The 23344-nt window shown below is 35.0% G+C and overlaps 1 protein-coding gene across 1 annotated transcript in view; it reads right to left on the bottom strand.

Annotated features, from left to right (window-relative positions):
• Positions 1-8011: 8011 nt before the first annotated feature.
• Positions 8012-23344, bottom strand: part of CD36 (CD36 molecule (CD36 blood group)) — a 37701-nt gene continuing 22368 nt past the window's right edge. The window contains exons 6-15 of the mRNA XM_016199836.2: positions 22939-23118; positions 21607-21698; positions 19601-19647; positions 17116-17185; positions 15827-16014; positions 14305-14423; positions 13221-13294; positions 12601-12655; positions 11453-11617; positions 8012-8525 (exon numbers count right to left, since the gene is read on the bottom strand). Of these exons, the coding sequence (XP_016055322.1) occupies positions 11453-11617; positions 12601-12655; positions 13221-13294; positions 14305-14423; positions 15827-16014; positions 17116-17185; positions 19601-19647; positions 21607-21698; positions 22939-23118 (990 nt within the window). The 3' untranslated portion in view covers positions 8012-8525. The remainder of the gene's footprint in view (positions 8526-11452; positions 11618-12600; positions 12656-13220; positions 13295-14304; positions 14424-15826; positions 16015-17115; positions 17186-19600; positions 19648-21606; positions 21699-22938; positions 23119-23344) is intronic.

Raw genomic sequence — 23344 nt, 5'->3', positions numbered from 1 at the left:
GAGGCTCTCCGTGGGCCACCTCCTCTTGTCAACTTTTTTGCAACCTTGGAGTTGCCTGGTATTACTCCAGAGTTTTTCTGTAGGGTCTTTAGGGTGCAGGGTGGCTAGTGTAGCTCAGGGTACCACTCCCCTTAGAGGTGTTGCTGTCAGGCGCTCACTCTGTGGGAGTTAGTCTCTGCTCCACAGCCAGCTCCTCAGTCCCTACCCTGTCCTCTGATTCTAGTTCCCCAGGCTCTGTCCTGCTGCAGCTTCAGATTGATTTCAGCTTGTTGCCTTTTCTGTATGGGCCGTTTCGGCAGCCTGGGCTCAGTGTGTTCAATTAAAAACACATTCTGGTGAGCCCTTTGCCTGCCCAGCCCCCAGCAGGGGTTTTCAGTGTTTTCTCCAGTTCCCAAACAACAGTCCCTGAGAGTCTTATTCTTGCAAAGTCCTCCTGTGAGCTGCTCTCCCTTCCCCCTCAAGACTGTGCTCTGCCGGTGTGTCTGGAGGCCTCAGTGAGCGGGACTCACCCCTTTCCTATTGGGGGCGGTGCTCCCAGCTGCAGCTGAGGCCAGCGGGCTCCACCCCCCTGTTCAGCTCTGGTTGGCTGGTCGCACCAGGCCCGCCCCTCAGACCATCTACTGTGCAGACTCCAATCCCAGCCTCCGCTGGTCCGTCTGTGCAGTGCACGCTGGGACAGTGGGAGCCAGTTCCGAAATCAGACACACAAATGCACAAAACAACACACAGGCAGAGAGTCCGCCCTGCAAGGTCCAGCTACCCGCACACGAAGGCCCCCAGCAGGAGGGGACCCAAAGTCAGCTCCATGCAGCTCCCCGCACCACTGGTCTCAGCAAAGCTGTAGCAGCTTCACAAGCCACCATGGCACCCCTCAGAGCTGGTCACAGATCCCAGCCTCTCTGCACCCAGAGCTCAGGGCAGGAAGACACCCTCAGGGCTGGTCTCAGATGCCAGCTTCTCCCACCTGGAGCTCAGGGTGGGAGGGCTCCTCCCCTCCCCCACCCCATGCATATTCAGTGCTTTCTGGGGCTCAACACAGTGCCCCACAGGGAGGCAGAGGGTCCCTGTGTGCTCAGCACCATCCTCTGGTTTCTTACCACTTGGGTGCCACACACCTTGGGACAGCCTTTCTTATGGTTGGCACCCAGAGCACTAGGCTCTGGTCACAGCCACCACTAGAGGCTTTGTTTCCTAGGAAGGCGCCATCCCCTCCTTGCAGACTCACCACTCCCCTGGGTCCCTCTGCTCTGTCTGCTCGCTCCGGGTGTGGGATCCCCACTTTTGGAGGCCGTCCGCACTCCTGAGGGGAGGGAGCTTTGCAGCCTCCAAGCCTCGGGGCTCAGAGACCAGCACAGGCTTTAGGGGGGACTCCCCCTTCCTACGCCCACCCTCCTCTTACCGGACTCCATGATGTTTCCTCTGTGCTCCCCACTCGCACTCCGTCCACTCAGATATGTTTCTCTGTTTTTTCCAAGCTGGCTACGTAGGATTTTAGGAGGAAATCAAGTCCGTGGCTGGGAGCAGGGGCGCTGCTGCTTCTCACAGTGCCGCCATCTTCCCTCTCCTCAGTGACTTTCTTTAGTGGTTTGTTTAGATCCCTTTCTCTTAATATTTTGTGTATCTATGATAGGTTTTTGCATTGTGGTTATTATGAGGCTTATATTTTATATTTATAAAAGTCTAATTTAAGTTGATAACTACTTAAATGTGAATGCATCCTAAAGCTCTACATTTATACTTTCCCCTCACTTTTCACATTATTTATGTCACATTTTACAATTTTTTATCTTGTATATACCTTAACTAATTATTGTGGTCAGTTAGCTTTACTACTTTTGTCTTTTAACTTTCATACTACCTTTATAAGTCATCAACCCACAATAATTACTGTATATTTACCTTTATCTGTGAGATTTATACGTTTTCATATGTGTTCTTGTTACTAATTAGCACTTTTTTTTTTTTTTTATGCCTAAAGAAGTCCCTTTAATATTTCTTGTAATGCTGGTTTAGTGGTGATTAACTTCTTCAGCTTTAGCTTGTCTGTCTGGAAACTCTTTTCTCCCTTTCAATTCTGAATAACTTTGCCAAGTAGAGTATTCTTGGTTGGAAGCTTGGCCTTTTTTCAGCAGTTTAAATATATTGTGCCAGGTTTCTGCTGAAAATTCTGCTAATAGTTTTACAGGAGGTTTCCTTGTACATAACAAATTTTGTTTTTCTTTTGCTACTTTTAACATTTTTTCCTTGTCTTTAATTTGGCAGTTTAATTATAATGTGTCTTACTGTGTGTTTTTGGGTTCATCCTATTTACATTGCTTTCTATATCTGAATGTCTTTTATCATTCCTAGGTTAGGAAAGTTTTCAGTCATTATTTATTCAAGTAAGTTTTCTGCCCTTACCTCATTCTCCTCTCCTTCTGGGACTCCCAAAATGCGAATGTTAGTCTCCTTGATGTTGTCCCATAAGTCCCTTTAGCTATCTTTACAATATATTTTTTTTCCTTTTTCTTTTTGCTGCTCTGATTGGGTGAGTTCCACTGCCCTGTCTTAGAGCTCATGGATCCCTTCTTCTGCATCATCTAGTCTGATGTTGAACCCATCTAGTATATTTTTCAGTTCAGTTTTTATATTCTATAGTTCTGTGGCTTTTATTTAGTACTTTATTATATTTTCCACATATTTGTTAAAGTTCTGTGTTCACTTATTATTCTCATGAGTTTGATGAGCAACTTTATGACCATTACTTTGAACTCTTTATCAGGTGAATTACTTATCTCCATTTAGCTAAGTGTTTTACTTTTCTTTCTTCCTTTCTTCTTTCTTTTTCTTTCTTCTTTCTTTCTCTCTTTCTCTTTCTTTCTTCTTTCTTTCTTTCTCTTCTTTATTTCTCTTTCTTTCTTCTTTCTTTTCTTTTCTTTTCTTTTCTTTTCTTTTCTTTTCTTTTCTTTTCTTTTCTTTTCTTTTCTTTTCTTTTCTTTTTTTTCTTTTTTCTTCTCTTTCCCCCCCCTGAGGTTTTATCTTGTTCTTTTGTTCAGAACACAATCCTTTGATTTCTTCATTTTTCTTGACTCTCTGTATTGATTTCTACACATTAGGTGAAACAGCCCCCACCTTTCCCAATCTTGAAGGGGGGCTTTGTGTAGCAAATGAAACTTATTGTTGAACTGTACCCTTGTACAGCTCTTGTTTGCCTCTCAAACCTTTGTTATTGTCCAAACAGCCAATTTTTTTTTCTCTTTTTCTCTTTATTGTTGAGAGTATTACAGATGTCCCCCCTTTTCCCCCCATTGCTCCACTTTATTTGGTTTCCACTCTGGACCAGACTTCACCACCCTATTGTCTGTGTCCATGGGCAATGCACATATGCATATAAGTTCTTTGATTAATCTCTTCCTGCCTTTCTTCCCTCTGAGATTCATGGCTTCCAGTAATTGAGGGTGTGCCAGGACATGTCAGGACACCCTCAAAGGGGAGAATCTATGTGATCACTTAGATTTAGGCTAATTGGGAGCCATATCACAAGCTGCAGCTTTTAAAGTAAGAAAATATATACAGCTCTGTGAGATCACAATGTCCCACTGGCCACCAGAGACAGGTGCTCTGGAGGTGTTCCGTTGGTGGCAGTTGCAAAAGTATAAACTCCTTTCTTGGATATGCCAGCAAGCTGTAGTAAGGCACAGGGAGAAAGCTACAGGCCTACATTCCCTGAGATTATCTTTATAGTTCTCAAGATATGTGCCTAACTTGAGCCTGCCCTTTATGTCAAAGCTCTAGGACAAGCAAATAGGCCTCATTCACAAAATGCCTGGGGTTATGTTTCAATCTGCTGTCTGTGCAATGCCCTGGAGGTGGTAGACTGTCAAGAACTGTCTCTTTGATTGTTACAGTTTCATGGGAACACAAGTCTTCCTCCCCCACCCCCACTCCCCTGTCTCTAGAGCTAGAGCTAGGCAATCAAGGAGCATCCAGGGGGCAGCATCCTCAAAAACTAGGGTACCAGACATAAAAACAAGGTACCAGATGTATGTGAAACTCCGCTTAGAAGATGCCAATGCTCTGTAGCACAGCAGAGAAATTGGCTGGGGAGAGGCAGAGGGGAAGTATAAAAAATGGTGGCCACCTAGGGGTACAAGATGGTGCCTATCTGCCTCTGTCCCTGGAGAGTACCCCAGCAGCCCCCCTAATGTGTGTTCAGTTAGATGCCTGCCCTTCAAGCCAACACTTTAAGATTAACAAATGAGTCTCTTTCACATAAAGTCTGTATGCGACTTGATTGGCTAGTTCTGAACTGGACCTTCGGTCAGGTGAGCCCAAGCAAGTCCTATAAAAGCTCTTTCTCTGTTGATATAGCCTTGTAGGCCACATGCATGTGAGACCCATTGGCTTTTAAAGCTAGATGTTTGGGAGCTCAGGTCTCAGGTACAGCTCTTAAAAGTTAGGGTGTCTAATGTAGGGTTCAAGCCCTTCATTCCTCAGGGGGCAACTCCAGGAACTCCAGGGGGGAACTCCCCTCTTGAATGTGTGTTGTCATGCCAGGGGTGGGATTTATGGCAAGATTGGGTGTCAGCCTCTCCTACCCTCTTCAGTGTGGTGGTGTTTTTGTTTTTTTTTTTTGCTTGTTTGTTTGCCCAATGTATAGGAGTTGATAAGGTAGTTTTTAGTTTAGTTTTGTTTTTCAGAGAAAATTGTTACATATGTACCTGTAGATCAGGTGTCTGTGGTAGAAGGTGAGTTCAGGGTCTGACCTTCTTAAACCAGAACCAGAGCTGAATATTCCTAAATAACACAGCAAACATAATATGGCAAAATAACATATTTCAGCAAGAAATTATTTGCAGGAAAAATTTTAAAATACATGTAATCCAAATGTCCATTTAGTTGGTTACTCCCTTGTTATCCCTGTTTCTACTTGCACTTCTACTAAAACTGGTACATGTGAGCTAGCGATGGGGATGGGGTTGCAAGGGATAAGGGGGTGAGGAAAGGGAATTTACTAAATTAGTAGCCAATACAGATAGAGATTACAAAAACTTATGGTACCATTATTTTTAAATGATTAGTCATAAATCACTTGGGAATCCTGTTACACTGCAGAATCTCATTCAGTAGGCATGGCCTAGAAGCTGAGAGTCTGCATTTTTAACAAGTCTGCAGGTGATGCTGAGGCTGTTGGCTTAGCTTTAACACGATTAACGAAGAAATATTTTAAAACATTCATGTTTGTCCTAGCTTTATCACAGTTACCCTTCATAAGTGTGTAGAAGGGAGCATTTCTGAAATGTGTAGACATAAGCTTACTAGCATCTGAAGACAGTTGGCAAACAAAAATAGGAGTAACACATAAATAACCCATGAATAGACAATAACAGCTACTATAAAATTATAGTGGCAATATTAAACATTTAAGTAAAATATATTCAAAAATTAAAAATAAAAAGCAAAATTATTTTCCTAATAACAAAAGTACTTACCAGCATACCTCAGAGATATTGTGGGCTCAGTTCCAGACCACTGCAATAAAGGGAGTGTTGCAATAAAACAGAGTTGCAATCTTTTTGCCAGCAAAGGAGTCTTGCCTTCAAGTTATAAGAAAACGCAACATCTGTGAAGCGCAATAAAACAAGGTATGCCTGTAGTTTCAAAAATACTTAAAAATGCAGCTACCTTTGCACTGCAAACTAATAAAGCAAAGTGCTCATGTATATATTTGATACAAATATAAAACTCATTTTTAGTTTAGTAGCTCAGATCACTGCAAATAACCCAGAAAAACCAACCACCAGTAATTTTTTTGGGATATGCAGAAAAACATAATGAACTGTGATTATTGAGGTAGAGTTCAAAACCCATTTAGAATGGTAGAAAAGCCAGAAGTGGGCAAAGTGAGAGCAGCCACAGTGTCACAAACATATTAGACTTCAACCAGAAAAACCGAGCTGTCAGTTAGAATACACCCTAAGCAAACTCCAGCTAGAAAGATATTGTGTAGCTCTGACATTGATAATATGTTAAAAAATTGACATAATATTGCACCCATATAAATCCAAACACAAATCTCATGAATATTCCAAGTAAATTTTCAGAAAAATCACACATTTCTTTTCCTGAAATGATACTCACTTTACCTTTTTCCCCCTGAAAACTAAAATCTATATAGATTGTTCTCTTTCTTCATGTGTTTGTCAGCAAAAATAAGCATTAATCCATTTTCAGAGGCTGCAGATTCTCTAACTATAGCACATACTACAGATTTTCAAATTTAAGTTATGGACAACAATTCTATTTGTTGTGGTCATTAAACATAATTTGAAATGAAAATGTACCTCTCTACCAAATGGTGTTTTTCTACGGAATAAAGTACACAAACTCATCCATGTACAGTTATAAGTATCAAACATTCACCTTCTCTGAACACCATACTATTTCTCTAGGGCTAAACAACAGGTCACACATTTAAGTCATTCCCCAAAGTGCTCCACTCGCACCTCAGTGCACATCTGTGCCATTCTTTAAGGAATTGTTTCTCTTACTGGGTATTTCAATATAATCCACTTACCTTAGTGTATGAATTGTCTTTCCTCATATTTTATACAATTTAGAGAAAAAATGGTAAGGAATGATAAAGATTAGAATACATAGATATTTAGTTAAAAAACATTAAAGATACATAAGGCACAATCTTTTCCCTCATACCTAAATACTGAGATGCATTTCTGTATGAAGCTTTAAAATTGGAGTTATTGATTGGATATACAGACCTTACTTGAGGTGGACATGTATTTCCTCACCCAATTTTTTAGCACAGTTCCTGCTTTACATAATTTTAGTTCAAGAATTTAAAAATTCCTTTATATTTCTCGTAGATCAACATGTCCACAAAAATATCCTAATGCAAAGAGAGTAAACTTTTCTCTTAATTATCAGAAGAGGATTTCTAAAATCTCATTTTACACTTCACTGTTTTAGGGGGACACATCTTCCCCTCCCAGTTAAGTGGAAAGATACTAAGTATACTTTGAGGACCTTCAGATTGTCTAAGGGTCCCTCTGAACGGGTGGTATCTTGGTTGGGATTTTCATTATTTACCTTGGAAGCTAACATGAGAAAATCAAGTAATTCTTTATTTTAGTATCCAAAAAAAAACCAAAACCCCAAAACAGTTTCTAATACTTCATCCTATAAACTTCTCTGTGTAAAACACAAGATAGAATGTGGTTCATCTTCTCTTTATATCTATAGGAGCTTTTTAGGCAGAGGGGTGCTCTCTGCAATAAGTGAACCCCTGCTAGAGAAAGCAGGATTGCCTAACTATATGTCTGACAAAAAGAAATCTTTCACAGTCCAGAACTTAAGTCATGCTGCTCTAAAGAATGAAACCAAATATAGTTTGCTTGTCCTCCAATTGACTCAAAAACTTAGCCTAGGACAAAGTGTCAAGATTGAATTAGGGAGAATATTTCAGAAGAAAATACAGATTCATAAAGAAACATAGAATCAAATAAAATATTTCAGACAGAAAATCAAGGTGAATGTTTTGTGACACAAGAGGAACTAGGCAAAGTGCAGGAGTTCAGGTAAGAATGTCTTTTAATGGTTGAAATCATTCTGATGTGACTATGAAAGCAAACAATATTACAACAACCATTAATGCATTATCTTCTTTGTAATCTTTCATGCAATAATTTCTTTATTCTCACTTACATCTTTTTATACTAGCACAGCATTGTGAAGTTGTGAAGCATAAATTGTATGTAACTGAGAAGAAAGATCAAAATCAACTCAGATTTCCAGAAGAGCTGCAGAATGTGGGAAATGACAGTCCTTAATGTGGAGAGCCCAAATGTGCTAAAAATGACTTTCATCTGCATAATAAGTGGCAAAAGTATAAGCCCATATTGTTATAAAGTAAGAACATAATTATAATGCCTGTGGTTGCTATACAAAGAATCTCATAGAGAAAGAAATTTAGGTAATGTATAATAAATAACTCAAAGGCTAATCATTTATTTTCCATTCTTAAATGTCTTTCGAAATAATTGATGCTCATGAAGTGCAATGTACTGACAGCCCTGGGGTCTGTTGCAACTGAACAGTGACACTGCTCAGAGGGATGGTGTTTTCCCTTGATGAGGAAGATAAGAGTTCAGGATCCAGAATTTGTTTAGAATGTCCACCTTCTGCTGAATTTGTCACCAAGGAATCAATCAGTGAATCAGAACCAAATAAAAATAATTTGGTCATGCTTGGACCTGGTCCTTAGAAGTTGAAATGAATTTTACTGTGCACAGGATGAATTTTAAAAGATGCTGGTTTCTTGTTCAGATTATGGATTTTAATGACATCTTAATAATCCTTTGGAACTGTATTGCTGCTTCTTGCAAAAAATGAATAGTGCCACCGTTTCTTCAACTATAAGATTAAGTATGTTTTGAAAAAATAAAGCATATTAAATCTTCATTTTGTAGGTCAGTATTAAGAAAGGTCCCGATGTTGCTGGTACATAAATGTAAAGATCCATTTCCTGTCTGGAAAGTAGAAGAAATGTTACTGTTTATCAGAAAGCAGTAAAAAAATAAAATAAAATAAAACAGTTAATATTCAAATTTTAAATATCTAAGATATCATACTTTCTGTCATTCAGCCTAATTTGTTAAGCTGCAGAGAAAAGTTCTCTGGTGGACTTCTAGATGAGACAACACATGTTCCCACTCAAGAAGGATATGCTTCCCTACTTTCAAGACTGCACATAGCCAGATAAGCAGTGCTAGCTAATTAATCTGCTCTGGACAAGCATTCTACTCTTGGCTCTCCCTTCAGACCATCTTCCATTTAGAAGTGTATAAACTACTCCTTTTGAAAGGGATATTTGTTTGTTCTCTGTGTGATCCATTGAATAAAACCACTCTTTAGCTCCACCATCTTATATTTTATTTTATTTTGCACATCTGTTTCCTGTTTTTCCAATTGTTTACAAACCTTCCCAAGGCACAATTTTATAATATTCAAAACTGACGGCTTCTTAAAGGAAATGTAAATCTCTTGTGATTCTTTGAAATCTAGTAAGTCAATCTACAAAGAAAAATGTTCGTCTTTACTTGTAAAAAAAAGGCATATAGTTTTGTAAAGACCAGTAATTTTTCCTCATAACAGTTAAATGTAAAGACAATTAATATATTTGTTGACAGAGATGCTCTGGAAAGCTTTCAATCCTTTGCTCTAATTTAGCCACATGGGGAACCCAAGGAATTTGACATTCAGGGCTTATTGAGCAGTGATAAAATTTATCATGTAATTTTAATAGAGAATACTTGCTGAAAAAAAATTTAACTACTATACTTCCTTTTGAAAACATGCTTTTCCACTAGAATAAGTGTTTTTTAAATTCATTTGCTCTTCAGTGATTATTTTATCTCTCTATTACATAAATGGTTATATGAATATCTTTGTTTAACCATATCATGTTTGTTACTGGGCTAATGGTCTTAAAAAGGTGATGCAATATTTCCTTTATTTATTATAATGTGAATATATTAGGTTAGTATTTTAAATACATCCTGTCCAAATTTAATAGATTGTAGACAAAATCATTCAGTCTTCCTTTCAGTGAATAAACAGTGGCAGAAATGATCAGAACAAAAGACTGGGTTACCTTCCTAGACACAAGGACTCAATCTCACACAAAAAAGAAATAATATCCCGAAAGTTCGACTTTAAAATTTTAATTATTTGACTGATTCACACTTTGAAAATGGACAATTCTGCACTGTTAAAATTTACAAAGTTCTGGAGTGTGTGCTGATGAATCCGTGGCTATTGGCAGCACATGAAATTGTATTAGGGATTAGATGTGATAGTATATGTAACGTATTTAGCATGATCTTGACACATGGTAAAAGTGCAGTAGTTATCAGTGGCAGCTCCAGAAGCTCTATATAAGACAGCTTTGGGTCAGTAGTCTGATAGAAAGTAAAGTAAGAAAACTTGTTTTAAAGTTATGATTTTTAAGCAAGTGTATTGCTTTATTTATTTATTTATTTATTTATTTATTTATTTATTTATTTATTTATTTATTATTGTTATTTTGTGTGCCTGAGAAGGAAATGCTGTTGAAAATTATGGGGGAAGTGAAAAAATCTCCCCCATAGGCCACACCAATGACAACTAGAATTATTAAAGACAGGCTTCCACTAAGGGAAGATAGGATCAGGCATTCATCCCCGTGTATGTACAAGGGGACCTGGACACTAATATCTAACACACAGAGACTTGAACCACCTCTAGAGGTCTGCTGAAACTAAAAGGTCCACATTTACATGATTTTCCCTCTAACCTCTGAGTGTTTTGGTTTTACTGTGTTGAACACTACTTTCTTCTATTCTATTGTACTGTTATATTTAAATTTTAGCTCATGAATTTTAACTGTTAGTCAGACTTCCACATTAAGCATATAGGGCACACGCCCTGATTTGGACAATGCAAGGTCAGCCTGTCCATATGTAACGCTCCTGTATTTATATTAATGTTATCTTTATTTTAAACTTCATTTTACTTCAGTATTTATTTATTTTTTATTTAGCTTTATTATTGAAAGAATTACAGATGTCTCATTTTTTTCCCCATTGACCCTTTCTACCCGGCACCCAACCCCCGCCCGAGGCCTTCCCCACACTACTGTGTGTGTCCATGGGTTATGTGTATATGCGTATAAGTTCTTTGGTTAATCTCCCCACCCCCGACTTCCCTCTGAGATCCCTCAGTCTGTTCCATGCTTCTATGTCACTGGATCTATTTTGCCCATCAGTTTATTATATTCTTTAGATTCCATATATAAGTACTTCAGTGTTTATTTTTAATGGTATATTTTATCTCTATCATTTATTATTGAGCTTTTTATCTCTTATTAATTTCTAGCTTTTTAAATTTCTTTTACCTTTCCCTTGTACATTTCAATCTCTCTAAATATTTACCATTTTCAATTTTAGATAACCTTTCCTAATGAATATGTTAAATTATTTTTAATTTGTAAAATAATTAACTAGAAATAAACAATAAGTGAAGTCAGAATTTTGCACAAAAGCTATATATGTACTAACATTTCAAAGGTGAAAATTGTCTTTTATCCCATCCCTCTCAGAATAAAAATGTAATATACTGATCTGCTTGATATTTATAGGCCTTATTGACTCATTCACTCTTCATTTACATTAAGCAACTCAAAACTTCAAGGATGTATTTAAAAAGAATTAGCTAGACATATCCAGAAGGAGTTACAACCTAATTTATAACCCTTCTTTGATAAAATGCAAAAACTGATATCTAAACTAATGTTGCTGAAGCAATGTGTGTGTATATATATATATGTATATATATATATGTATATATATACACACATATATAGATACCTGTATCTATACATATATATGTGTGTGTATATATATATATATGTACTTACTTATTTTGCTTTCATTGATCTGCACGCACAGAATGAAATCATAAACGTAAGGAACATCACCACACCAACGCTGAGTAAGATGATTTCGACCGTGCCAAGGAGATTTATTTTTCCAGTCACTTGTTCTCTGAACATTTTTGCCTTCTCGTCGCCAATGGTACCAGTCTGTAATCAAGTTCATAATTAGCATTATTTGCGTAGATCATTGGTGCAAAATATTTAAAATCCTCCACTTATGCATCATTCTTTTCTCCAAACACCTATATAGGTAATAGTCACCTGTATCTATAAGACAAGCCAATGAAATTCCCTTTGCATGCTAAAGGAGGCAATAAATGCCAAGATAGAATACAGAGTGAAATCCAAGCCTCCTCCCATTAGGCATGTTATCTGGCACTCTTCAATATGCTAGGCTCCACTGATCTTTAAATCTGTCTTACTGAAATCTTTCGCGATTTTCCAAAGTATGTTTCCTAGTGACAGAGGAAAATGGCAAGGGTCAGCTCTTTCATTTCCTCTAAAGGCATATGCAGTGCACTTCCTAATTCTGTGGCTAATCAATTTCATGGCTTATACCAAAAGTATCTTATCAGACAACAGGATAGACTGTCTACACCTGCTCTAATCTGGCTTTTATCAGTTTAGTTGGTTTTTATTAACTATAATATTCAGTGAGTCTTGAATTATTTGAAGTTAGATGTATGAATGACTTTCCTAACACCAGCACAATGACCAAAAAAATGTTTAATAGACACATTTTGAAAATAATCTAAATGATAAAATGTGTTTTATCTTTCTAAAAGAAAAACACAGAAAACTAGCATAAATTGATATTTCTGTGTGGTTTGTTTTTCTCAAATAGCTATAATTAATCATATATAAACTCATTTGTATGGACAATGAAAACACATACAGCTTCAAATATTATACATATAGTGTGGGGCAAAAGTTAGTTTATAGTTGTTAGTACAGAAAATAATACAATAATTAATAAATAATAATAAAAGAATAAACTCTGTGTTTCTCATACTCACAACTGAAAACCTACTTTTGCCCCACCCTGAATATTCAATTTTGAAACATCAAAAGCATTTTTATATACAAAGAGGTTTACTGCTTTTTAATGACTAATAGATAAAAATACTAACCTCATTAAGCCAAAGAATGGGTATAATATAGTTCCTGGTAAGACGCTTTAAAGGCCTGTAATACACATTTAAAATTATGAAAATATATTATATTACACATATATAACAGAAATTTTAGTAATTACCAGTGTAAATAAATATTCAGAAATTAGTTGCTCTTGTAACTTAAGTTTTTTGATTTTTGTTCCCTGTAATGAATCATTTAAATTTTAATATGGCTGTTTCTCAGACATCTTTTATTCTAAAAGCATTCATAACATAGATTTATAATTGATTGACTTTTTCTAATACAGATTTTCACTTTAAACAAATTCTACTCAGGAAAGTAAAATATAAATTCTAGAAACTGTTGTCATAGAAATATTTGGAGAGCTAGCAAAATGAGAGATGCTACCTAATACTTTAAATTTTTCCAAACTATATGTAAATATCATTTCAGTGAACACCAGATATACTTCTAAATTACAGATGAAAGTTATAAGCATTTAATAAAAATTATTTAATACATTCAAGCCAAGTTGAAGTTTTATATTATTTCCTCTTGCTTTAATAAATTTACTCACATTCTTACAAGAAAATACTAAAACTCATGTAAAGATAACCTTGGTAAAGAGACTCACTCAATTTTTTTTGATGTCTTGACCAATAGGTTCACCTGCAGCCGTTTTGCAAATTGTAAAGTGAATCCAGTTATCTAAAAAAAAACAAAACACACACACACAAAAAAAACTAAAATTATTTTTAACTTCTTTTTAAAACATTCTTTTGTAATAGCCAAAATTTATTTTCAATGTTATATAGAACTTAAGGTAAAACAGTTCTACTTGAAACTTGTGAAATTTATTAAATGACTAATTGGACATATTAAATATTTCCTACATAGTTATCCATAATTACATTATATGCATATGTAGGTATGTATGCACATGCACACACACACATAATTTTTTGTCCACCCTAATTTCAAGGTTTTAGTAAGATTTGTGGTATTTACCAAAAATGGTTTTGTGGAATCAATAACAATAACAGTACTGAAACATAAGAGCTCATACAGTTTATTTACTTTCTAAACTATGCATGGTCAAATATAAATTCAGTCAGAACCCATGTATCATCAGTTTAATAGTCTTACTATTATTATTATTAAAATTAAAAATTACTATTAAAATTCTGGCATTTCATTTAATTTTTGAAAATGAGAATATGATAAAAGTAATTAAAAAATTAAAACTGTGGTGCTTCTAAAAATTTTTATAGATTTTTCTTGACACTAAGTATAATAGACCTAGCCCCAAATTCACATATACCCATAAAATCTCCTTTGATCCCCTCATAGTATTTAGTGTCTCTTCATATAAGCAATACTTGCAGTTAACTACAAAATAAGCCTAAACTAGTAATTTATATCAAATTATCTTAAGCCAATTAAAATTATTCCCATCTTTGGTATTCCTGACATTTGAACCACTAAAAATGCTTAAAAAGTTCCATATTTATAAAAACTAAAGTTACCTTGATATTTCGTAAAGCAATAGTGAAAAATCAATGTAATTTTCACTGAAATAAAAGTAATTTATCAAGATTGTGATTCAATAAATGTGATCAATAAGTGTGATTGACAAGGAAAGAATTTATTTTCTCTTTAACTTCATTGGAGAATAAACACAATATTAAACAGGGCAGATCAATAGTGTATTTGCTTACAGGTTCAACATCTAAATATGTGCTGTGTTCCTCTTCATTTGGATTTAAGCCTTCAATACTTTCTTTAATTTCAGGACTTGCATGCAGGTAATGAGGAAGTGAAATGATCACGGGTTTTCCTGAAAGCAAGTTTTAAGAAGACAATTGGAGGTAAATTATTTTCCTCAGTTCACATATCACTCAGAAAGGATTCTTTGAAAATAAAGATTTTTAAATAAATTTTAAAAAAGCATAAAATACAAAATTCTGCATCATTCTACTAGCCAGTCAGTTGATGCCTGTTGTTTATGCCTTGGATGTTATTTTTTAATATGTAAGGTTTAGCCACTGAACACAGTTTCAACCATATATGTTTTTGTTTTAGGCAGTAATATTTCTAAGAATTAATTCATTTAAGAGGGTTTTTCGCCTGGCCGGGCGTGGCTTAGCAGTTGAGCATTGACCTGGGATCCAGGCTATTGGGGTTTGATTCCTGGTCAGGGCACATGCCCGGGTTGTGGGCTCAGTCAATGACTCTCTCATCATTGATGTTTCTATTTCTCTCTCTCCCTCTTCCTCTCTCTGAAATGAATAAAGATTTTTTTTTTTTTAAAAAGAGGGTTTTTCTTTCTTTATTTATACCACTTCAACATGAAGAAGGTGAGCAAAACAAGACAGACCACAAATTGTGTGTAAGTCAATTTTTGTTTCAGAGACATGCTGAAAATACACTTATTTTTATTTGCCATTTTCAAGGAAAGAAAAATGGCAGATGGATAAGTTGAATGCTAAAAGTATTCTGGGAATTATTTTCTTTTTATCCTACATCTAAAAGGAGCACAAGGATTCTACATACAAAGGAAACCATCAAAGTAATAATAAATAATAATAATAATAATAATAATAATAATAAATAATGAGGCTACCCATGGAATGGGAGAAAATTTTTTTAAAAAATATATCTTTATTGACTTCAGAGAGAGGAAAGGAGGGGGAGAGAGAGATAGCAACGTCAATGATGAGAGAGTCATTGATCAGCTGCCTCCTGCATGCCCCCGACAGGGGATGGAGCTGGCAACCCGGGCATGTGCCCTGACCAGGAATCGAACCCCGATCGCCTGGATCTTAGGTCGAGGCTCAACCGCTGAGAAACACCCAGCTGGGCAGGAGAAAATATTTGCAGACCAGATATCCAGTAAGTACTTACTATCCCCAAATCCAAAATATACAAGAAACCCATACGACTCAAAAAGACAAAGAGAGAAAAAATAATTACAAAATGGAACATTTCCCTTACGTTGCACAGGGAAATACTAGTATGATTTTATTGAATAATAACTACGTTTTGCAGCACCAAAACACAATTGGGACCTTGAACATAGCACAAAATCAAAACAAACATTTCCTACCATCCCCCTTACTTTCTGCCCTTATTGCTTTCTCACTTTAAATTTTTAGTGAAAGGGATCCTAGGTAAAGGTTACATTTTTAAAAATAACTGCAAATTATGTCACGAACTGTGTTACTGAGAACAGTTACTCACCTTCTTTGCACTTGCTTATGTCTAGCATACCATAATATGTACAATTATTTGAGATTTCTCTGTCTGTGCAGAAACAATGGTTGTCTGGGTTTTGAACTGGAGATGCAAAGGCCTTGGGTGGAAGAACAAATCTGTATACAGAAATTCCTTTCAGATTATGTTCTGATCCAAACACAGCATAGATGGACCTAAACACAGAGAAGAAAGAGCTTCATTCCAGGGACCTGAACTACATTCTGCAGATTTATTTTTGCTTATTTTTAGATTTATATTCTTGCTTTAACTTGGAATAATCCGATATACTCTTGTTAAAATTCTTGTTTGATGTTTTGGGAAAAGGTTCTTGTGAAATTTTAAGGCATACCAGAACTCAATACCTGAGTATAAGCTATTCTTTTGTTTTCAAAAACTTCTAAGAATAATTTTTGCTTGTGAAGTACCACAGTGTATTGATACTAAAAGCATTTTTCATAGTTTACTTCCTTCATAGATTAAATATTTATATGACTGCCTCAAAGCCTTTGTTTTGTGCTCACTTCAATGAAATAAAAATAAAATGTCTGTCAAAACAGTCATGGAGAGAAAGGCCACTTACTTGATGTGGTGTGTGCATGTCAGTGCTTGATATAACATATCCTATACCTTCATTATTTACCTGGTGTCCACCATAGTCTAGGTAACGTGCTGGGGCTCAATAAATATTTCTTCCAATCACCAGATAACTCTATATGAAGAAACACTGCTCTCTTCAATTTTACAGATACGGAAAAGATTCAGGGACATTAAATACTTGCTCACAACCACAAGGCCTTTGGGAACAGGGCTAGGGTTCAAGCATATGGGTGTGGGTTCCAATGCTGCGTGGTAACTACTAGGCCCCATCAATTTGAAAAGATGCTGCAGTGGAGGTAGAGCACGTTAATTAACACAGTACTGTGACAGTGACATCATCTTCTCTGGACATCTTAGAAAAATTGGTCAGAGAAGGCTAGACTTGACTGTTACTAAACATAATGCAAGTTTAGTAAAAGAAAGAAAATTGTGAAATGACAAGAAAATGATTTACATTATGCAAAATACCTTTCTACATCCTTTAAATTTTTTAAAGCATATATAAATCCATCATGACTTCCATATTGTATTTCTTCTTAATAAATCAAGACTAATTTCATTAAGTATATTTTATTTTCCTCAAATAACATTATTAAGTATGAGCTCCTTGGCCTGTGTTTTGTTATTTGGGGGGAAAAAATCTGACTCACAGAAATATATCAGTGTCTCTGTCTTACCTGCAAATGTCAGAGGAGAAGAATTGCAGTACCCGGGTCTTCTCAACAAAAGGAGGAAATGAGGCTGCATCTGTTTAAAAATTAAGCCAGTAACAAGGAATTCGATGTAATGTGTATCCTAGAAGAATCTAGAAATCTCTATTCCAGCATGGTCAATAGAACTAATAATGCAAATTGTATATGTAATTTTAAAATTCTCCAGTAGCCACATTTTTAAAAAGTAAAACAAGAGGTATGTTTTATTTAACCCAATATATCCAAAATACTGTTATTTAAACATATAGTAGAGTGGAACTTTTTTTTTTTTTACCATGAAATTGATTTAGAATTTCTTTTCTGTTTGCATGGTACTCTTGATAGTGATTCATTCATCTGCTGTAATGGCTGACAAATTTTATTTACATCATTTTTTAAAGTTCTCTCACTAAACAGAATTTTTTACAAATGGTTTGAAAACATATCCATCAAATTAAAAAGGTTATTTTTTGAGTTTATTGAATTTCTGCTGTGGTTATGATCCATGGCACTCACTGGGCATATGAATAAGTAATGAGAGAGAACCTCCATTTGTTCCTTAAATGAATATTGCCAAACTGAGTCACCACTAAAGGTTTTTGTTCAAAATGATAAAACCCATCATTCAGTTTTGAATTTCAGGTTCTATTTCTGGTAAATCTCTAACCTTGTAATCTTATTACCTTTCACTTATACTCTTGTGATAAGTAAAATATTACAGAAGGTCACAGTGAACTTGATCCTGTCATTAAGAAAACTGAATATTAAAGATTAGTTTAAACTCCCCAGACTGGTCCCTGAATGGGCATTGCCTACAACTGCCTTACCAATGCCTTAACCATTAAAGAAAAAGAATACATTGAAAAGCTCTAAAACTCATTATCTGAAATATCACTGAAGATTATATCATAATTATACCAGCAATTAGACAGCTGATATTAGCAAGGCATTAAAAATATTCAAATGTATAGCAATATTTTTATTTTACATTTTTTCAAACTTCCTGAAGAAGGTAGAGGAAGCATTTGCAAATTGTGATGAAAACACATTACAGTTTTTCTGTTTTGTTCATCTCTTTTCCTTAGTGCTTTTCCCAAGAATCTGTCTCACTGGGATCACATCAGAGTCCCCTGCCCTGTCCAATATACCTCTGCTCCTGGTTTGTTTTACTTCTGTTTTCCTCTTAGATCCTTTAATTTCATGCCAGTTGCTCATTTATTTATACTATTGTCATTAACAAATACTCTAGCTCCTGTTTTAAAACTTCTCTACTTCTTAGTTTTAGACAAAAATGCTTACTGATTTTCCCCCCTTAGACCTATAAAGAACACTTTAGTATTTAGGAACAGCAGTGTATTTCGCTCTGCATCTAAGGACTGAAGCACTATGCTTATGCGATTACTAGGGTTAGTAGCATTGGAACACTTGACAGTTTATTTGCAGAAATGCTTTACTTGGAAAGGAATTTCTTTTCTTCCTTCCTTTCATCCACCACCATGGCTCAAAGTGCTACAAAGCAAACCAGTGTTTTTGCTATTTTTCTATAAGGGAGTGATAACAAAATTAAATAAAAATGCCAAAGTCAACAACACTTTGGTATCCCCTGTGTTTCCTTCTCACTCCCTATTTTTTGCATAACTTTTTATCTAAAGTTCTTCATCTTTATTATATTGTTTCCCTACAGGGTGTTGCCTCACCAACTTTGTAAACATCATTCTTCTGCCTCTACTTCTTAGTTGTTGAAAGCTCACCTCTGTTTTAATCACTCATGGTACTTGATTCCGATTGCTCTTTAAAATTTTAATTCTGAAATTAATAGGCATATGTGTGCTGTTTTTTTTCTTCAAGGAGTACAATCAGCCATATCTAACCACCCTCTAAGTTCGTAGTCCTGTCTTTTCCCCAAATCGTATTCAGCATGTTCATCTTTCCATACATTTTTCATGGTTAGTAGACATTTAACCTTGTTTTCTGTTGCTCTTTCTCTCTCATTCTGACCACCTTATTCAAAGTAGATGGCTCTGTCTCCCACCTTCATTGATTCCACCTCAGCTTGAGACTTACTTGGAAGTATGATTTACCTTTTGTAATTATCTTGATATTTTTCAATTTTAAATTATTATCCTTAAAGTGTTTACAAAATATGTGAATTCAACTACTTCTCTAAGTTTTTTAACCCCTTACTTCTATTGCCAGGAAGGCAGTTCATTAAGTAAAGTTTTTACAAAGCAAACATTTCCCTAGTAATTCAATAAAGGCTAATCCTTGATGGTTAATCTTCAGAAATCCCACCACAATAAACAGATATTTACTAAACTTATAAAAGAATAGAGACTCTGAATTATGTACTGTGGATCGAAAGACAGGTAAACACATATCTCCCCTTCAAAATCCTGTAGGTATGATGGTGGATTTGTGGGAGAGAGGGAGGTGGGTTCATTGTGATTATTGCCAAGAAAAATGCTCTTACCTGTACCATTAACCATGTCACAATAGCTTGGCCAATAGTTGAGAGTCCTTAGGAATAAAAAAAAGAAAATTCTCATTTCAAAAGCACTTTTCTCATGTTACATTGTCTATTATGATGCAATATTTTCGCTAAAGTAAAGATTAGATAAAACACATGCTTAGTTTAAGAAATGTTGTAAATCCTTCAGTCCATAGTTTCTTTGAAGCTTTCATCTTATTGAAAGAAATTAAATGCCTGATACCATTAAGTAACCAGATTATAAAACAACACTGCTTACATAGAAACAATTTGGAACAGACACAGTCTGAAAAAAGAAAATTGAGAATCATTGACCAGAAATTTAAATATTTGCTTAGGGGATAACTTTTTTCAAATGGAAGAAATAAATTAATCAGTAGTATGTTGAGTGTTCAAACTGAATAGAAGAAAAATATTAAGTGGGTAACTAATGTAAGCTCAGTATGAGAGAGACGAGGGAAATGCAGAGGAAGAAAGAGAAGCAGATGTTTGATCAACAGAGATTGGAAATATGTAAATAACCAATTTATACACTCACCCCCCCCACACACACTTTTTAACTCTTGCATGAGCTGGCATTAAAGTAGGACAGAGTTTATTAAATTACACTCTGTCGCCTAGTCAAGACATAGATATAAGAAAATAAACTTATCAAAATCTTAAACTGATGTGAAATTCTTATTTCAATTAGGAGCATTTAGCAACTCTCTTCAAAATCTCTCTGTAATATTGAAATGGAGGAAATATTCATGTTCTTCAATATGTAAACAGTGATGTGATTTCCCTTGAAATGAACATTTAGAGGTGTTTGTTTTCCTCCACTAGACTTCTCTATAGAAATATGTGACTATGGACTCTGTAGAAGAAAAAGTGCTACACTAGTCAATACTTAAGTATTGTAGTCAACTTTACATAGGGACTCAGGTGTGAGGAAATGGTTACTTATATTAATAAAAACATTCTATCTCTTTCAATATTTTTTGAGAGAGAGACAGAGAGAGCAAGCAAGAGAGAAAGAAACATCTATGTGAAAGAAAAACATTGATTTGCTGCCTCCTGCATGCTCCTTGACCAGGGATGGAACCCGAAACCTGTGTGCTCTGGCTGGGAATCCCTCCAACCAACTGAGCCACAGGGCCACTTCTTCTTAAGAAAATAAGTGGTCTAAAGGGCCACTTTGAGGAGAAGAGGAGAAGAAAAGCTTTCTGCCCTGACATGTATTAGGGTTCTTCCTATTTTATACACATGATAAATTACCTATATTCCTGTTGAATAGGCAAGATCTAGGAAGAGAAAGAAAATCATGGCTATATGAACATATCTCATTCTATTACTACTTCCAAGGAGATGTGCTCTTTATTTTCAAGACTGATATGCAAATTTTAAAACTACTTGAAGTGCTAATTTTATATATGCATTGATAAGAATTTTAAAAAGCTGAGTTATCAACTACAGAAATTATTTCAAGAAATTTTCAAAGGGGAAAGTCATGAAAGTGTTAGCATGAATGTGTTAGCTTAATGAAGCTTTTATCTTTATAGACACCTTAGGTCATGTCAATGGAATGGACAACTTTTATTTGATACGCAAAATAAAAAAGTTAAAAAACCCAGTAAAACATATTTTTATACCTGCTAGATGATCAGTTGATGCTTTGATTTTTCTCCCTTTTTATTTTGTGGATATTTAGTTAGATGGTGCACTGTAATGCTGGTTACGCAGCAAAAATGAAAATAGTCCCTTTGTATTTCTTTACATAAGAGAACCTGGGGCTGATTTTCAGTAGCTAGGTTCTAGTGTGACCAGCTGTCATAACTAAAGGGTTAATGCCTGATAGAACAGGAATTCTCAGGGCTGAGATACAGGTAGGTCTATTCCACAGGTGGGTGTCTATGTTGTGCCTTTCCAGTTGCTAAATGAACACCACACCTGCTTTAGAGTACCCCAGTAACACACACACACTACACACACTTTACCTGGATACTTACTTTTTACCTTTATAAGTGTCAATTATGGCAACTTTGTTTATATCATCTTTTCCACTGAAAACTTGATAAACTCCATCTACAGTGTTGTTGTACTGAAAAGACATGTACAAGAACAATTATTTCTAGAACAACCCATATTCCCCAAGTTATAAAATATGTAATTAACTCACTTTTGCATGTCTCAAAGACTGACTATCCATAATTATTTTATATAATTTAAAAAATATATATGCAATAAAGTTTTAAAATTGTTGGTCTTTAACAGGTTAAAAAGATAGAATATAAAAGGTGCCAAGGAATAAGTGCTAGATGATGAGGCAAAGGAAGAAAACATATCGGAAGTTGATATAACCCAGACTCTAGTACTCTTTTTCATAATTAAACCAGTAAGACAATTTCGATTACTATTCCTATTATATTGAGGTCAGGGAATATAGAACAAAATCTATGAGAATAATGACAGATTTCTAGTTATTTTAAATGTTATGATCTTTAATAAGTGGTTACAAAAAATTAGATATATAAAATTAAAATCAAAATTACCCAATAATATTTGAGTTAAAAAATAGTAACTGACTCTCTGATCCCTTAAGGCTGTCTACATTGATACTTAATTGATAGATAATGTTGCAATGATAAGCACTATCTAAAATTAAAATAACAACAATGAACTGGAGAATATAACTAATATCACAAAGAGTGCCAAATCATTGTCAAAATTCCAGTTCAAGGGTCGGCTTGTCCTATTTATAATTCAAAATATTAAGCTATAGATAAATCTATCACTAAGTTCACATTTTTCTTAATCTCTAGACTATAATTTCATGACATTTATAGACCACTAGAAGTTCTTATTAATAAACTCCATAAAATAGGACATTGCTCAGTTATCAATCTCTTGTGTGCAAATTTAGGCTTTAAATTTACATTAAAACTATTTGTAAGAGATCTAGAGAAGGAGAAACAATAACACAATTAAAATTTTGGTATTAAATTTGATTTTCTGAGAGGGTAAATCAAAACTGAAAGTACTGTTCAAAGCCTTACCAGCTTATAACCTAATTTTAGATAAATTGTATATTTATCAAAGAATAAAATCCTGATTAAATATCAGCCTCTTAATTTTAAATTTAATCGTTAAATTTAGGTAAGTAAATGTTATGAATTTGGAAAACTGAAACTATGTGAGATAAAGACTTTAAAAAATTAGAATGTATATCCCCAGATAATAAATAGAGTTAACACACTAAATTATAAAATTATAAATTTCCAACGCCATTATATTTACCCAATTAAAGTATAACAATATTGACATTTATATCTGGTACTCACAGGAAAAAACACACCAATTGTTTTAACAATAGGGTATGGTACCAAATTCAAGAATGGATCCTTATAGCCCCACAATAGTTCCTTCACACTTCTCTTTTGAAACAGTGATGACTTTGACTTTTTGATAAGGGAATTGAGTACCACTTGAACAATTGAATTTGGATAGAGATGGGGTACAGCCTACAAAAAAAAAAAGTGCTGTTTAAGACACCATTTGCAATATTAAATATTTAACAAATAAATGGAGTAAGTAGCAGAATTAAGTTTAACAAAATTTAAAAAACTGTATTTCTAAAATTACTGCCAAATCTTGCCAGAACTAAAACTGTAATTTTTCTAGTCCCTATATGAGTACATTTGAGTGCCTCAGTTTCAGCCACAAGAAGAAGACATTCCAAGTTAAGTC

Source organism: Miniopterus natalensis, chromosome 10 (genome assembly GCF_054644295.1).
Source record: "Miniopterus natalensis isolate mMinNat1 chromosome 10, mMinNat1.hap1, whole genome shotgun sequence".
NCBI classification, from domain to species: Eukaryota; Metazoa; Chordata; class Mammalia; order Chiroptera; family Miniopteridae; genus Miniopterus; species Miniopterus natalensis.
The sequence above is the reverse complement of the archived record's forward strand: the minus strand, read 5'-3'. Positions and strand labels throughout refer to the sequence as shown.